Raw genomic sequence first — 18,195 nt, 5'->3', positions numbered from 1 at the left:
TAATCCAAAATTACCAAATGGGAAAGCTAGAAGTGGAGAGTTCACTTAATGTCCCAGAGGTAGCTAAACTCCAGAGTTTGACCCCAAATGTTGCTTAGTCTTTCCATTACGTTTTATCACTGCTTCCCATGTACAAACCACATAAGCTACACTTAGACTGCTTCTGTGAAACAAATATGAATATTTTAGAGTTTTAGACATTTATATGTTCTTACATATATGCTGAAACAATTTGCAGTTTTAAGTTGACTCTATTAATAGTATAGAGTCATCTGTTAAATAAAATTAGATTTGGATGATAAGAATATATTAATAAAACTGATTAAACACATAAAATGTTATGTCAATATATTTATCATCTAAGAAGTCAAAATACAGAATAAAAAGCTGACATAATTTTCCAAGAAATGTATTTTACAGAAAAGAATGAGTTATGAGTTAATAATAAGGTACCTATTGATTTTGTGCTAGGATCAAACAAGGGCCTTTTCCATGAGTTAAAACAATCTCATAGCCAGCTACTACTCTTTATCCTATTAAATAGGTGAGGGAACTGGAGTTTGAGGGAATTGATCATTTTGAATTCAGATCATATATTAGCAGCTCTAGACTAAGTCTGTTGCCTCCGAATTTATGATTTTAGAAGTCCTAACCAACATGATCCATCCATAGAAATGTAGATATTCAATACATTTTTTTGAACAGTGTAGAACCTAACCCAGAGTTTTCTTTTTAGTTTGCTAGCAGACATAAGAAATTTTGCTAAAAATTGGGAACAGTGGGTTGTTTCATCCTTGGAAAACTTGCCAGAAGCCCTTACTGACAAGAAAATTCCCATCGTGCGAAGATTTGTATCCTCTCTGAAGCGACAGACATCTTTCTTGCATCTTGCTCAGGTATGGGCTCCTCCAAGAATTTGAGTCACCCAAATCAAAGGGACTCTTCCAATTAAGGATCTTTCACAATTTGAAGGAAACTAAGCATACAACATCAAGATGTAATGTGAAACCTAGGGCAAATACTAGACCTGAGAGATATAGAATTATATCTGTGTGTCTGTATTTTAGCTAACTGTATAGCATAAGGATTAATATCCTGCTCTTGGAAATAGACAATGTCCATGTGAGATGACGTGTATAGTATGTTAAGACGTTGGATGGAGAGCATTCTTTAATTCTCTACTCTGGTTTTGTGATGCTTTTGTGATTTTAATTTATTTCAAAATAAAAATAATGTGACTGCAATCTCAAAAGCAAGATACCAACTGGTATAAATTAAAGTTATGAGGAGTGAGGCTGTGTGGTTCCTTTTTTACACTTATCTTTTAAAGTGAGCATGAATGTGTCTGTGTATGTGCAGAGGAGTACAGGTGTCTGTAGAGGCCAGAGGCATTGGATATCCCAGAGTTAGCGTTATAGGTGGTGGCGACATAGGTACTAGGAATCAAATTTAACCCTCTTGAATAACATTACGTGTTCTTACCATCTGAACCATCTCCCCAGCCTGGCTGTGCTATATATAATGTTATTAAACCTCCAAGCCCTCTTCACTCTAAACAGCTACCGACAGTCACTGTCAAATATGGAGCAGGAAATTAATTCATAAGTAGGAAAACCACATGCAGTTGTCACTGTCACTTAATTGTTGCCTTTATGAAGGTTTTCAGTGTCCCAAATTAAAAACAAACAAACAAACAACTAGTTAGGTAGGTCCAGATAAAAAATGTAACATTAAGATGTTATTTTTAAAATAATCATCATTTTAATCACCCTTGCTTTGTGATGATAGATCAAAAATAGTATTTCCATCATCTAAATCTCAAATAAAATTTCAAATCTATTTTAAAGATGACCATGAGTTTCAGTTATTACTTTTAATTTTAAAATGAGGAAAAAGTTTGAGCAGAGGAGATAATCCAGTCATTAAGTATTTTCCATCCAAACATAAGGATGAACACTCACACAAACACGAAAGTCAGGCATGGCAGCAGCAGCTTATACCCATAAAGCCGGTGCAGAGAAGACAGAGCGACGAGGGTCCCTGGGACTTTCTGGCCAGTCAGTGTACTTGAATCGGTAAATTCTGGGTTCAGTGAGAATTTTTGTCTCAAAAAATAGTGTAGAGAGAAACTAAGAAAGGCACCCAATGTAGACCTCTGGCCCCCACAGAGAGACATGCAAACAAATACATACAAAAGTGTATTTATACAGAGATAAGCTCCAAAGTTATTTATGATTGTCTTCCTTCAAGAAGCTACTTTTATCAAAACTAAAGACTTTCTCCGATAGACTATAATTGACACACTGTAGTGTCTTTTTCTGTCCATGTGCAGATTGCCAGGCCAGCTCTCTTTGACCAGCATGTGGTGAATTCCATGGTATCAGACATAGAAAAGGTTGACTTAAACAGCATCGGATCTCAGGCACTTCTCACCATACCCAGCAGTACAGACACGGAGTCTGACATCTACAGTGAACGTGAGTCTGTTTAGCTAACAACAGAGTCTCCTAATTTTGACACTATTGGCCCTTTGGTAGATAACTAGGGGGCAGGGAGGCTGTGACATTATTTATAGGACATTTATCGGCATCATTGGCGTCTGTGCACTAGGTGTCACGAACAGCACATTCCCTCCAGTTGCGGCGACCAAAAATGCCTCTAGAAGATACCAAATGTCCCTGACAACAAAATGACATCTGTTGGAGAAAGTCTTATGGAAACATTTTAATTAAAAACAAACAAATAAACAAAAACTGTGCTCATTGAAAAGTTATACTTGCTGTAGAAAATACTGAAGAAAATGAAAGTAACTGATCATTTTACTGTCCAGAAACAACCAAAACATAAGTAACCAGGAAACGATCCACATGGCTTTGAGTTTTCTGAACTTGCCTCCACTTTTATATGAGATACAATAATATTTGCTTATGTCCTATGTTCCTGTCATTGTACTGTTTTTGACACATATAAAGATTGTGCTTTAACATAATGCTATTAAAAATACAGATCTGAGTCAGGCTTAGATGATTTGACCAAGTTAGCCAAACCCATGTGTGTGGTTAAGCATCTGGGCTCAATACTAAGGTATAGCAGCAGCCTATTTTCCCCTTACTTTCTGTCTGCTAAGACAGACCCTGCAGCTTCCTACAGAACATGGCAATGGCTTGAACTTGGAGTCCAGCATAAAGCCTCATTTCAGTTAGCTCTATTAATTCCATGGTTTATAAGACTGCAACCCTTCAACAAGATAATAATCCTAGACTGTCCCTTTAAATTTTTTGAGAGATGTTATCTGTGTAAATGGTTCAGTTCTGCAGTACAAAGCTTAATTTGTAGAAGATAGTCTTTCAGAAATCAGAAAACCAACAAGCCTAGCCTAGGTCATTCATTAGCTTTCTGTGTAGCTAATGAGTTATTTTCAATAAATCAAAGGACTGATTTAAAAAGGAATATTCATCATATTAATTATTACTATCAAGAACATGTGTAAATGTACACATATAAAGTATAAACCTATATTTCAGTATATCCTGCGACAGATACACTGATGACTATTTAAGCATTTTTGTTACTATTATCAGGATAAGAAGTTAATGCATTTAACACACATTTATCCATCTCTCTTTATGCCGCATTTCTATTGATTTATAGCTCAAAGTTTTGTCTTAGGTTCAAAGTAGTTGTGGTATATTTTAATTTTTATTTACCATAATGCTAATTATTCATAGTAGCAAGTTTTGTTATGAGATTTTCCTTTATGCATATAATGTATTTTGATCATATTTATCCTTAATTACCCTCTTCTTCCTCCCACTCCCACTGATCCCCTTCCTCTTCCCAACTATTGTGTGTTCTCCTACTGTTCCCCCTTCTCTTCCTTTTGACACGGTAGATGACTCTATCACTGTGTTCCACGAACTGAAGGATCTCCTTAAGAAGAACGCAACGGTGGAGGCATTTATTGAGTGGTTGGATACTGTGGTGGAGCAGAGAGTTATTAAGGTAATTTTATGAAAAATTCAGGAAGTATTTTTAAGAAAAAAATCCTAAACTGCCTGTATCTTTTGACTGGTGTGGAAAAAGTCCGCACTGTGTATTTCTAAACAATAATTTGTTTATTTGTGATAACAAGGAACTGGGACCAACCTAGATGGCAATCAACAGATAAATGGATAGCGAAAAATGTGGCACATATATGCAGTGGAATTTTTTCACCTTTTAGGAAAGATGAAATTTTTTGGAAAACGGCTGGATCTGGGAAACATAGTATCAAGTGAGGTGATCTAAGCCCCAAAAGCCAAAACCATGTGTTTTTCCTCACACATGAGCCTGAGATGGAGTCTGAAACTCCGTACACATTACATGTAACTGTGGGTAAAGGCAAGAAGGGTAAAAACAGGTGATGAGAAAGGAGAAGGTGGGGAAAAGGATACATGGCACATGAGAGAGATAAGAGACGAGGGTGGAATTATGGGAGTTCAAGGGTAGCAGCTGAGGGGAAGAGATGAGGAGAAGGAGCATCTACTAAAATATACTTTGTTCAAAAATGCCATAATGAGATTTTGTGGCTTGTTTGCTGATCTTAAAATATTAAAATTCTTTGTAAAGTTTTTGCTACCCTATAAAATTGAATGACCCAAATATTAAAATTAGGAATACAACCAGTTTGAAAGCACTGAACACGGAGTCAGTTCTGATTCTTTCTTAATCACAGGCTCGGGGATACTATTTTTTTCTCTATCATCAATTTATACAGTTACGCCTGAACAACAGCATTAATTAAAGATAAACTTAGAAATGGAAAGATTTGCATCTTTCCAAAGAAGCAAATTTTCTTTATACTTATTGGAACTGTGATTTTTATGCACTAAAATTCTGATTCCGAAAGGTCACAATTTTACATTTTCTATTTGGTTTCTTCAACTCTTTCAGTTAACCTTCAAGTCATCCATCATGAAGAAAGGCATTGAGAACAAATATGTCTCTCACTAGCTGGCGCAGGCCACTCCATATCAAGGAAACTGGTTATAGTCTGGGGACTTTTTGTTCGGGAAGGAAAACAGACTCTCGTTCAGTACCAGAGAAGTCTGTTAATCATTTACAGAAAAGTGAAACCCTCGCTTCATACCTTACCTCTGTCCTTCTTAAAGCGTTATCAAAAACAAGTGAAGATAAAAATACACTGTAAATTTCATTTTATAATCTAATTCTGATAGGAAGCCAAGCTATAAAGAATAAAGATATAGTGTCTTTAAAATTATAAAACAAAATAACAGAACAGAACAAAAGCAAAAATAAAACCAAAACAAAATACTATCCACAGGCTGAAGTGAAAACTTGCTGGACAAATCATAGTCACACTATCTGCTTGTCGGGCAGTTCATCTGCTGTTCCTCTGGACAGGACTCACGTACAGTGACGGCAGATCTCATAGCTTCGTGTTGCTCTTTTCCTTTTAGACAAGCAAACAGAATGGAAGATCTCTGAAGAAGAGGGCTCAGGACTTCCTGCTCAAGTGGAGCTTTTTCGGTGCCCGTGTAATGCATAGCCTCACCTTAAACAACGCGTCGAGTTTTGGTACTCAGTGTGCTTTATAATGATTGGTTTCTGAATCATCTCACCCATTCTCCCGCTCACCCATTTTCACTGCCTTATTACTGATTTTTTTTTTTTTACCTTCTCAAAACCACGAATGTCAACCACGTAGGGAATGGTAGTGATGAGCTGTGGTTCTGGAATCAGATCCCTGCAGTTTCAAATCCTAACGCTGTTTCTTTCCTTGAGGATTTCCTTAGTGTTCCCTAAGCCAGTCTGAGGAATATTCTTTTCATAACATATAGGTATTAGGTGAGGTGGTCTAAATAAAAACACTTTTCCCTACAAAAACCATGCATAGAAGTGCTTGCATAGATTTTCTTCATAAAACAAACAAGTAAAAGCAGTAACTGCAACCCAGTTCCCCAGAGGCTCTACTCACTGTGTAATAAAGCTGCCTCTTGCATCTTTCCCCAGGATCCACACAGCTGCACTTGAAGAATCCATGTGTAACTTAGAAGGCACAGGTTCCTAAGTGTTGAACTGTCTTGCCTGATTTTTAAACCCGCAATATAAATTGGGTAGTTATCTCTTTCAAAATGTTGGTATCTTGTTTGCCCTAAACTTTCTGAGCTCACTAATTCTCAGTTACAATACTAAATATATACACAGTGGGTTGGGTTTTTAAGAACTTTTCATATTACAAAACAGATTTGAGTCAACTAAAGTTTCATCTAGGATTCAAAAGAATTGAAGTCAAATAATGTGTTGCCAGGTCAAAAACAATATAGTCTATCATTTCAAATATTTTTTAATATTTTTAAAATTTCTTAAAATGCACAGCGCTAGTCTGACTTTAGTATAAAGGGAAAACTTTTGTTAGGAAAATGGTTGAACAGTTCAAAGAGCTTTAAAGTGCCCAGGTCTGTCTTTCACATGAAAATCACTCATTGGCTTTTATTTTTAAATCAAATATGGTTCAAGCTAGAAAGACATCTTATTTGATAAAAATTTCAGAGAACGTTGGTCACCGTCTAATTATTTAGTACAATGTAAACAGAAATCAAGCAGAAGAGAGCTCATTCTCCCTAGCTAAAGCTTATCATGCTCCGGTGTGTGCCCTCTTAAAGCATAAAGCCTGTCTCACTTTCATCCGCGGTTCCCTTTGATGTAATTAGTGGCCGAAGGACTGGCAGGACAGTGCACACAGGGAGCTGAGCAGGAGGTACACAGAAAGATTAGAGACCCAAGTGAAGCATGTTGGTCTTAGCGGGTCATTTAAAGTCCAACACGTGTTTGTTTATTTCACTTGTTCCTTGTAAAGTGTGGTGAGATGGTCACAAAGATAAGTTTTTTTCTCCCTCTTTCTCCCTTTTTCCTCCCTTCCCCCCTTTTCTCTCTGTGCACGCCCCCTCTTCTATAAACAAGGATCTTTCCACCTGATCCGGATGCTTCTGGATGAATACATTCTCCTGGCCATGGAGACTCAATTTAACAATGACAAAGAGCAGGAACTACAGAATTTATTGGACAAATACATGAAGAACTCAGGTAACTTAAACAACTATTATACTGTCCATGTTTCCTTATCTAAACCCAAGTTTAAAGATCTGCAGGGACACATGGGGGGTTTCTCTAGTCTTAATTTTCCTCCCAGCTTAGCACCGCTAGCTTCGTACCTGGACCCAGGATGGAGTAATACCCTTTCCCCTCCATTTAGACCCAGTTTCTCGATGGAAGCTGGAAGTTTACGCAACTTAACCTTCTTAATTTCTGAGACTTTAGATGAAGTTAGAGAAGCATCTGCCATACCCCCACCCCCGCAAAAAAATTCTTGTAATCCAAACAACACAGGTAGCAATGCCGCATAGAAATGCAATGGGAGATGGGAGAAGGATAGCCCGTTTCAGGTGAGAAGTCTGCATTCTGAAACCTGTTTAACCCAGAATGGGTTGTTTAGTGCCCTTCAGAATATACCCATCCACAAATACCCAACTCGCAAACCCAGTGACAACAATATCAAAGCCTTCCAGCCTGTCTCCTGTGGAAAATATCACGCAGGAGTTTCCAGATTCATTACTCAACCAAGATCCACTTTCAGGGTCTTTTGCTTGGCCTTGTCCACGAAGAGCATTTCACAATCTCCTCTTTGTCACTTTAAAATACTAATACCGTTTGCAGATGCTAGTAAAGCTGCCTTCTTGGCTTCCCCGAGCTCGTGCTTTCTGGCCAACCGTAATAAGGGCAGCTCACTTTCCAATGACACCGTGAAGAATGAAAGCCACGTGGAGACAGCCTACGTCTCTCTGCCTTCCAGCCAGCCTGCAACCATACCGCCTGCTCTGCACCCGTTCCCATCTGAGAACGCTGAGAACATGTCACTCCCAGGTATGCGGAGAAACAAGAAAGCACACGTAGCTTCCAGCCCACCACAGTGGGCCCATTCCTTCTTTTCTCTCAACACTTCCAAACCCAGGAATACCAAGGAGAAATATTGTAAAAGAAAAAAAAAGTTTTTTAAACATATGAGTTTAGATTTCTCACTTTTGCAATACTATTTATATTTATACATTACTTATGAGATTATCACATACTAACAATAACTCATATGAGAAGCAAGAAATCATCTCTTTATCTAATGGAAGAAAACCTATCTTAGATATGCATTAAAATCTTTAAGATTCTTTGAAGATAAAGTGTGGGCTGCTTTCCAGGCATGATGGCAGATATCTGTACTCCCAGCATTCAGGGAACTGAGGTAAGAAGGTCATGAGTTCAATCCGGGCTCAGTTTTACAGCAAAACCCTGCCTTTTTCTTTCTTCTTTTGACACCAAATTATTTACTTCATAAAAATATACACTGCATTGCACTTTAAGTAAAATTAAAATCCCTTACTGTATATGAACTATTAACACAAAGAACATTTCAACTGACAGAATTTTCAGATTCTACTTTTAAAACATAATTTCTATATTGATTCTTTGGGAATTTCACATCATGCACTCTAATTCCCTCCTGCCTCTCCAACACCTCCTCACACAGTCTATGCTTTTACCCAATCAGCTTTACTTGCAAATGTTCATTGCAATGAGTCATTGGTCAGATTCAAGGTCTGTGGTTTCTGGTACACCATCATCACTGGACCCTTACCAAAACTCCTCTGGGATATCCTGCCACTTTCCTCAGTCATGGAGATCCTGCGAGTATTCTTCCACAGGATCAGTCCCTTCATGAGCAGGACATAAATGGGGTAGATGTTAGGTTGGGCCAACCCCAGGCCCTGGATGTGGGCCTGGGTAGTAGCTGTGCCCAAAGTTCTGCCTTTAAAAACTGGGTTGCTTATTTGATTTTTGGCTGAAGGACCGCTATACAATAATTTTATGCTTTGCAGCAAAATGAATTTTCAGTGATATGAACTAGATGTCAGAGAATATTTTAAATATGCTTATTGGCTCATGGGTTTTATAAAAGTCCCATTTTGTAAATTAATTCATTGGGCATGCAGAATTTTAAGACAAAAGAAGCCTTGTAACACCATGGCTTAATTATACCAAAGAAAGCCCAGGGAGTTGGAGACATTTGTAAATCCCATTGCTTGACAGTCATGTATCCATGATGTTTTCAGCTGTCTCATAAACAATGAGCACTGCAATTTTTATTATAGTACAGTGTGGGCATCATGCTCCTTTGCCCATCCTACCTGTGACTTTTTTTTTTTAATTAAAAATATTTTTCACCAGTCTGGTCTACAAAGTTCCAGGACTAACCAAGGCTATACATTGAAACCTTGTCTTGAAAAACACCCCCCCCAAAAAATATTTTTTTTCATACAATATATTTTGATCACATTCTTCCCCTTCCCCTTTCTCCTTCCAACTCCTCTCAGATTACCCCAGATCCTCCCCACCTCCCCTACCCTGTGAGAAAATGAAACAATCCTAGATTTTATTCTTACTGACTCCAAGTTACCAATGCTGTGAAATATAGCTGTGTGGTGAATATACGTGTGCCTATATATTCTCCCATTCAGTGATTCATAAAAAGTAGGAATTACTAAATTGGAACAAATTTCATAAATCGTTTGAATACTTTTAAAGTCATATAGTCTTATCTGCTTACCAGGCTGCTCACAGAATGTTCTCGCTCTTTTTCTTTTTGCCAGGTCAGATAGAGCTTTCGCAGAGCACTGGCCATCTGATGACACCACCTATTTCTCCAGCCATGGCAAGCCGAGGGAGCGTCATTAACCAAGGGCCAATGGCAGGCAGACCCCCAAGCGTGGGCTCAGTTCTCCCAGTTCCAACACACTGCTCAACGTATCCAGAGCCAATTTATCCTACCCTCCCTGCAGCCAACCATGACTTGTATGGGACCAACTCCAACTATCAGACTGTGTTTAGGACACAGTCTCACCCTGCATCAAGCCTCTTTCCTCACCGTGCAGAACATGGGCGATGCATGGCCTGGACTGAACAACAGCTTTCTAGAGACTTCTTCGGTGGCAGTTGTGCCGGGTCTCCATACAATCCCAGGCCACCTTCCAGCTATGGACCCTCCACACACACGCAAGAGTCACATGGCATGCAGTTTTTGAACACAGGAAGCTTCAGTTTCCTTAGTAATGCAGGAGCTGGCAGCTGCCAAGGAGCCCCTTTGCCTTCTAATTCGCCTAATGGTATATAACATTTAAAGACGTTTTCCTGGCTTTGGAGAAGGCAGTAGAGCAATCTGATAATGGGGTATCACCTCTGCTGAGCAATGCACCTTCCAGTAAAAACTGGAAAAAAAAACCCACAAAATTTTAGCTCTTGTAGAATGGTCTGCCACACCCAATTAATTCTTGTGTATTTATTAAAGTTTATCATAAATGATTTGAAAACAGTCAAAACATATGCCAGATACCTACAAATAAGATTATTTTTTCCTTTGATAACATTTTCTATGGAAGCTATGTTTTCCAGAGAATTAGCAGCACATAAGACTGGCGCTAAAATCAATATTCCCTGTTTAGTTGAAAACAAAACCCTGAAGTTAAAAAAACTGAAAGACCTCTGAATGCATTAAACTTTTAAAAAGACTTTCTCCTAGGTGTAGCCCAGTCTTTCAGCAAGGAACATAGTTCTGTGAATAGAATTTGTGTTTGAGAAGTAAGCTTTAAAGGGATAACAGTACTTGTGACTTTCTTCATAAGCATGCTTTATAAAAACATGGTAAAGATAGATAAAGAAAATATGACAATGGTATAGTCAGTCTCAAAATGAGTAAAATGTCAGTTACCTTTTAACTCAAAAATATAATACTAAACCATACTACCTAAAAGTGTGAGTCCAACTCTCAAGTTAATAGAAATGATATTGATCATTTGATGTTTTTAAGATGATACCCAACTACGTTGTTGCTTTCACCTTTCCTGGGGTGATTCAGTAATAAGCAAACAGAATATTCTCAACTTGTTCTGTTCTAGGATACTATGGAAACACTGTAAACTACTCGGAGACTCACAGGCTGGGATCGATGGTGAACCAACACGTCTCTGTCATCAGCAGCGTTCGCTCACTGCCTCCCTACAGTGATATTCATGATCCACTTAACATTTTAGATGACAGCAGCCGGAAACAGAGTGGCTCGTTTTATCCAGACACATCCTCTCCAGTTGCATGTCGGACTCCTGTAGTAGGTAAGTTGTTTTCATGGCCATTGAAAACATTAAGAAGTGACGGACTTCCGATACACAGAATGACCTGGTTGGGTGGGGGGAGTCCAGGTAAACTAGGCATGCGTGACCCTAAAGTAATTTATCACTGGACTCAAAGCTGTTTTTGTGTTTGAGTAAAGAGTAGATTTCCATTTCTTATTCTTTGTATGATTAGTGCACACCTAGTATAAGATCCTTTGCTCCTTTCAAATATAATAATAAATTATGTTTGTGTATAAAATTTTTAGTACAGCTTTTCAAAGGCATTCTAAATACTAGTGAGCTTTATGGGAACAGGAATGATACATTTTTCTCATTCCTTTATGACTACAGTGGACTCAGTAGAAAGTATCAGGAGTTATCTTTAGGCTCCATAATCTCCATCAGCACCCCATACCACTGGGAGTGTTTGCAAAAGTGTAGCCAATGATGGTGGCAGCTAGCATTTTTCCAATTTTTTTTTTTGTAAAATGAGATTAAGCACCCAGGCAAGAAAATGTTGCTGTTTTTAATTATTCTGTAACATACAATTCAAGTCAAAGTGAGCAAATCAGTGTTCCTGCTATGAAGTCTTCTACCTGCTTCTTCCAACCTGAGCCTCACCTGTGAAGCAACTAGATGCACCACCTCATTGTCTGAACAGTGGAAACTTAGCAAATCAATGAGTAGAAAAGAACGCAAACTATTCCAGAGGCTTCGGGTATGGCTCCAGTGGCACAACGCTTGCCTGTCATATGTGAAGCCTTGGATTTGACTTCTAGCACCAAGCTAGCAACCTTAAATCTATTCATACACAGAGTCTACTTTAATTGGTAAGTTATTTATGATAGCATAGGTTTTGAACCTAAATCTATGAGTACATTTATTTTGGAGAATTGTAAGCGGCGTAAATAACCAGGCTAGCTTAATATGAAACAGCAAATTTTAATGAAGGGAAAGCTTACAACACCAGGGATCCAGCGATGAGCAGGAGATACAAAAAAGAGAGTGGCAGGGCTCACGCCCGCCAGATTTATACATAAACATTAGCCCGAGGCCAACACGGCCTCCCAATGGGCTGGGCTATCCCTACATCTCCCCCTTTTGCCTAAATAAGACAGAACTAAACCAAATACAACTATATACAATAATAACAAATAATAAATATAACAAACAATATTGAGCAAGAAACATATAACAAAAGTTTTGCTAAGCATTCTATCTCAAGGAATCTAAATAATGTAGAGAGTAATTACAATTATATAATCTTTAACTCCGTCAAAGATCTGAGAAGGGAATTAATATTATTTAACAAACGAGAGATATCCAAAATGTGCAACAAATGACAGAGACAACTCACTATCTGGGCAATCATCCAAAGTCTCGTTTGCAATGTTGAGTCAACCAACTTTGGCTAAGGCCTAACATAACTGACATACCATTATTAAAGGCAAGGAACTTTCTTAGAACTATCCTACCGTGTCTTGGCAAGATGAGACATTCCTGTTTTATCCACTTATGGATATTTTGTATCTTTGTCAGTTGAGGTATGTGCTTTTCTTAACCCAAAGGCCAGTTTTTTCAAGAAGACAAGCTCCCAGTGGAGTGTCTTTGGTGCTCAACGTTCTCTCGGGAGTAGAGTGGTGTCTCCAGGAATGATTGTGTCTCGTTGGCACAGAATTCTAAGTAAAATTAAAGGCCATTTTTTACAGCTCTTTGAAGAGGCTGAAGATTATACTATCTGTACTAAATATAATCTTTATGTATCTAAAAGACCTGATTAATTCTCAATACCTATCTAACTTGAAGACTAAAAGACTAAACAACTGTGCAGTATATGAAGACAATGATCTTCAACTGTAAACAATGTCATTACATATCAAATGTAAACAATGTTATTATATAAATAATATCAGAGGTAGAAATGTACATTGTAATACGGTAAATGTATCAATACAATATAGACAAAGTTATAAGCATACTCTTATACAAAAATAGAGGTAGGAACACTCACATTCAATATTCAATATATTAATATACAAGAAAGAGTACCAATACAATTTTCTAAAAACAGTAATTCACAAATACAAATCATCCCATCAAACCAGATAATCCCCCCCTTTTTTTGAAAATACCCCTAATTCCATAAAATATCTCCCCATCCCCTCAACCCTAAACCAACCATTAAATGATGTCCCTAACCCTGAAGGCAAACTCTGTTGGGAGAGGAGATGTTGTCCTCTAAGATTGCTTTTAGCTGACATGGGGGCGATGTTCTTCTTAGGGGCCCCTGTGAAAGCAAATGATGCTAAAATTCCCAAATTAACCTTTGATCTAAGAAAATTGTAACTAGTCTCTGAGTGTTTTAAGAAGGTCTGGCCAGAGTGTTGTTAAAATTGTGCACCATTCGAAATTGTCTTGTGTAGTTGGTACCAAAAACAAACAAACAAAAAAAAACAGGTCTAATTTTAGCGTTTAAAAAATATTCATGATGTCATAATAACCAGATTGAGTTGATGTCCTGGGGCCCCATCTTTATCCTGGAACCTTCAAAGGTTAATGTAGGAAAATTTGTTGCTTGTTATGGGAAATTTAAACATTAACAACAAGGACATATAGTGACATATATAGAAAGACACAGATATGAGGAAAGGCAAAGAAAGTTTATCAAGTACACATTATTCTTATTCTGTCCCATTTCATGGCTCCTGACCTGAGACAGAAACTATGAGATATCGCTCATCAACAGGCTTGGAATTGAAAAGGGACTGAGCCATAGTCCAACTCCAAAACCAGCTCTACATATTTATAAAGAAATATTTAATAAGGCATATAAAAATTAATACTTACAGAACATGTATAGTTTTATTGTTGATCCTTAGTGGGTCGTAAGTAGTTTCCATCCATCAGTAATTAAATATTCAGGGTCCCCTAAATTCTTTGAAGATGGGTATTTTATGTGGAGATAAGAAAAGAACCCTGCCCCCAACCTATCTGTATTTCTTACCATCAGTATGCTCACCATCCTTGTGAATGAATTGTTATTTATCTTTTACAAGTGGCTTTTCTTTTTTAAACCGAACCTTTATTAATTTTGACGGTATCCACATTTTTCCTCACCTGTGGAGACAAGAGCAAAACCCCTTCCCCAATGCAGCACATGTCTTGGCTTCCATTGTGAGGTCAGCACATCCTTGAAATAAACTGGTTGATTTAGTTCAGTAAACTTTTTCATTATCCAATGTCTTTCTGCAGCCGTTGTTCCCTTCTCATTAGCGTTGAGAAAATTGAAGGTTAACAAAGTATTATATAACCTATTTCTGGGGGTGTTTTCCACCCCTTTCTTTTTCTTAAACATATCCTTTATAGTTCTATTTGATCTTTATATGACTGTTTGACCTGTAGGATTGTATGGTATATCTGTAACATGGTTGATATTGTAATGATCAAAAAACCGTTTCATTTTCCTAGAGACATAAGCCGGACCATTATCCGTCTTTATTTGTGTAGGTATACCCATGATAGCCATGACTTATAATAAATGAGTGATTACTGAATCAGCTTTTTCTGAACTTAAAGCAGTTGCCCATTGGAAGCCTGAATAAGTGTCAATGGTGTGATATACATATTTTAATTTGCCAAATTTTGCAAAGTGGAACACAGGGAAGGTGTGCATTCGTCAAGTATCAAAAGAAGAGTTTTAATGTTTCTATGAGAGAATTCAAATCTTCATTGGAATTGATTTTTACACTGGTGTAAGTGAAGGGCATATGACACCCAATAGAAATCCTGGGAAAATGAAATAAATTCCATCTCTCATCGCTCAGTGTACTTTTCCAATAATTCAATAGGAAGTACTTCTTCCCTTCCTGTGGCCATCAGAAATGTGCCCTGAGTGTTCTAGCGACTCATCTCTTGCTATCTGCTAATAGTCATTGCTTCTAGGTTACTCTAATGAAGCAGAAAATTCCACTTCAGGACGTTTCCTCACCACCAGACTAAAATGTGCCTCGTTGCTACTGTTACTATTAGTTCTGTTTACTTGTAGAGATAATGGACGCTTTGATGGAACATGCCTTGGAAGTAGAGTGCATTCTAAGCTTTAGCTGTCAGAGCTGGCTACTGAGCAGATTGCAACCTGGGTTTCAGAGTGAAAGGAGAAGGGGATAAATTAACAAGCACTGTGGAGCCTGGGACTCATTAAATATTTATTAGTTATAAAGTCTAATCCTTAGAGACTGAGAACACTATCCTTGACACTGAAACGGCATCAGCCATGCCAGAGAGACCTAGACCTCTTAAACATGTTAACAAAGTTTTTTAGAGCAACTCTATTTCAGACCCTAAATATGGGGATAATGAGGTAATCAGTACATAATTTTTGCTTGGAAGAAGTTTATGTTCTAGAGGGGAAGAGTAAGGCAATGAATTTGCAAATTTATACATTACAAAGATAATTTCATCAGCATAGGCTTTTTCTTATATGTGGAACCTGGATGTAAATAAATATGAATATGTCGTTATGATGCATATACTTATGTGTATATGAGAAAAGTACATTTATATATGTTTATGCATATAGATCATAAAGTATCATGAAAAAGGAGGAATTACTCAATAGCTGTGAAATATATACATACAAATATATATACATATGTATATATATTATGATGGAATGCATGTGTTGAGAAAGTAGACATTAGGATTAACTGGGGAGAGGAGAAATTAACTGAAGGGGAAAAGGAGTTTGGGGAAGGCCTAATGGGAGATGGAAACAAATCAGAACAAGTATAAAGATCATAGATGCTATGATAACACCCATTACTTTAAATATTAACCAAAAGCAATTTATTAAAAGATAACTTTAATTTCTAATATAATATTTTCTTCTATGAAATAATAGCTGACAGGACAATGAATGGGAAAAACAGAAGAAAATATTATTGTCCTGGTTAATTATGGATGGTCACATTTAAAACAACTGATACCTGTTAAATGCAAAAAAAACATAAAGACATAAAGAAGTTCTAAGTGAATAGCACTTGAAGAAAAAGGAATAATTTGTTTTAAATTGTTGATTATATTTTCCCATCTAGCCTCCAACTTGCAAACCCAGGTTCCTTCATCTTCATCCCAGTGTATGTATGAAGCTTCCAATCAGTATCCAGTTCAAGATAACCTGGACTCCAATGGAGCAAGCAATAGAGAAATGGTGTCCTCCTTACCACCCATTAACACCGTGTTTATGGGGACAGCGGCTGGAGGCACTTAAATGAACAATGTGGAATGCAGCTGACACTCAAAATCTCTGTTGTATTGATGCCATTATCCATCCCCAGCTACCACGAGAGGAAAGAAAGAAGAGGCAGTGGCTGAACATGTTTTTCAAATCCTGATACTTCAGACAATTCCATAATAAATGGAAATACTTGTATTGTGCACAAAGAAGTGAAAATGTGAAGTCATTAGTAATTATAACTTCAAACATTATCAAATGAAACCAATGGAAATTTGAAGATGCAGGCATTACAAAATGTAATGTTTCACTTTCTAATTTATTGAGAAATCTCTATGTTCCTTTATATATGGTTTCTAAAACAAGAAAATATATTCAATGCCTTTACAAAATCTTTAATTTATTAGGCTCTTCTAATCATTGTTTACTATTGCTTACTTGACAAAAAGTCAAATGTCTATGTTCTACCTCCTGTGGAAATGTTTACAAGGTCAAGACTTAAGTATATGCAGCCCAGACCAAAGTGACTCGACCTTCTCACCCTGCTCATTAGTGTGTTGATTCCTGTTACATAGCAGTGTTTCAATTCTATGTAACTGAATAGAAATGACAAACACTTTCCTTCTTTATTTAAAGTGATATGAGGAAATTAAAAAGAAAGTATAAAAGCATTTTTAAAGGTGTGATCATTCTTAGAGTTGATGCTATTCCTGAAGAACATAGGGACTTGCAGGCTGAAGTACTTTGAATATAAATAAAAAAATTAAAAAAAGATTGCTGCTTAAGACATTATAATTCTAGAGCATTGTTGAAATAGGAGCAGCGGGGCTGTGTCCCACCACCCAGCCACCCGCACGGCTAGCTTTATACCCGAAATAATTACATGGAAACTGTAGTCTTTTAAACACTGCCTGGCCCATTAGTTCCAGCCTCTTATTGGCTAGCTCTTACATATCGATCTAACCCATTTCTAATATCCCTGTAACACCACGAGGTGTCACACCAGGGAAGATCTTAACCTGTGTCTGTGTCTGGTAGGAGAATCATGGCGACTCTCTGATTCAGCTTCTTTCTCCCAGCATTCTGTTCTGTTTACTCCACCTACCTAATTTTATGTCCTATTAAAGGGCCAAGGCAGTCTCTTTATTTAACCAATGAAATTAACATAAAACAGAAGACTCTCCCCCATCAGAGCATTTGTGTTTCAGACTCCTTACCTATCCATGTCAAGAAATTAGACTGTTTAATCTTCCTTGCATTTAAAAGCTGTTGTTTATCAAGTACCTTGATAAAACTCAGGGAAGGAATAGGTATTCAGGGATCATCTGGATGCAAAGCCTAGTTCAGAGTGAATTATGGGTAATGCAACTGATAGCACCATCTATATACATATGTTTCTTTTTCTTTTCCATATATTGTGTCTGTGAGGTTCACGACCTATACTAGAAGATATCCGTTAACTATATAGAATCTCTTACAATCTTATAATGGACCTCATACTATTTGGGTAGAGAATTAGGTTATGCTACAAACTCCAGGTACATCATAAGATTTGATAGTACCAAATATCCATGATATATCATTCTTTAGTTGGTAAAAATAAACTATGGTGTTGTTTTCAACAAGAAATTAGCAACTGTTTGTGGACTTATTGGGATATGTTACCATTTGCTTAGTAGCATGTGGTACGATCTGATGAACAAGCAAAGAAAGCAGTCTTAGCAAATCATGAGAAATACAAAGCTAGGT

General features: G+C 37.3%; 1 protein-coding gene across 1 annotated transcript in view; it reads left to right on the top strand.

Annotated features, from left to right (window-relative positions):
* The window catches only part of Rfx6 (regulatory factor X6), a 51,728-nt gene extending 35,246 nt beyond the window's left edge, over positions 1 to 16,482 (top strand). The window contains exons 11-19 of the mRNA XM_041654636.1: positions 737 to 896; positions 2,333 to 2,477; positions 3,893 to 4,002; positions 5,460 to 5,577; positions 6,964 to 7,086; positions 7,717 to 7,923; positions 9,699 to 10,211; positions 11,001 to 11,213; positions 16,307 to 16,482. Of these exons, the coding sequence (XP_041510570.1) occupies positions 737 to 896; positions 2,333 to 2,477; positions 3,893 to 4,002; positions 5,460 to 5,577; positions 6,964 to 7,086; positions 7,717 to 7,923; positions 9,699 to 10,211; positions 11,001 to 11,213; positions 16,307 to 16,482 (1,765 nt within the window). The remainder of the gene's footprint in view (positions 1 to 736; positions 897 to 2,332; positions 2,478 to 3,892; positions 4,003 to 5,459; positions 5,578 to 6,963; positions 7,087 to 7,716; positions 7,924 to 9,698; positions 10,212 to 11,000; positions 11,214 to 16,306) is intronic.
* The last annotated feature ends 1,713 nt before the right edge of the window (positions 16,483 to 18,195 follow it).

This window comes from Microtus oregoni, unplaced genomic scaffold, assembly GCF_018167655.1.
Source record: "Microtus oregoni isolate MIOR12 unplaced genomic scaffold, Mior012 000006F_ref0000085, whole genome shotgun sequence".
NCBI lineage: Eukaryota > Metazoa > Chordata > Mammalia > Rodentia > Cricetidae > Microtus > Microtus oregoni.
This window is presented reverse-complemented; position numbering and strand designations above follow the sequence as displayed.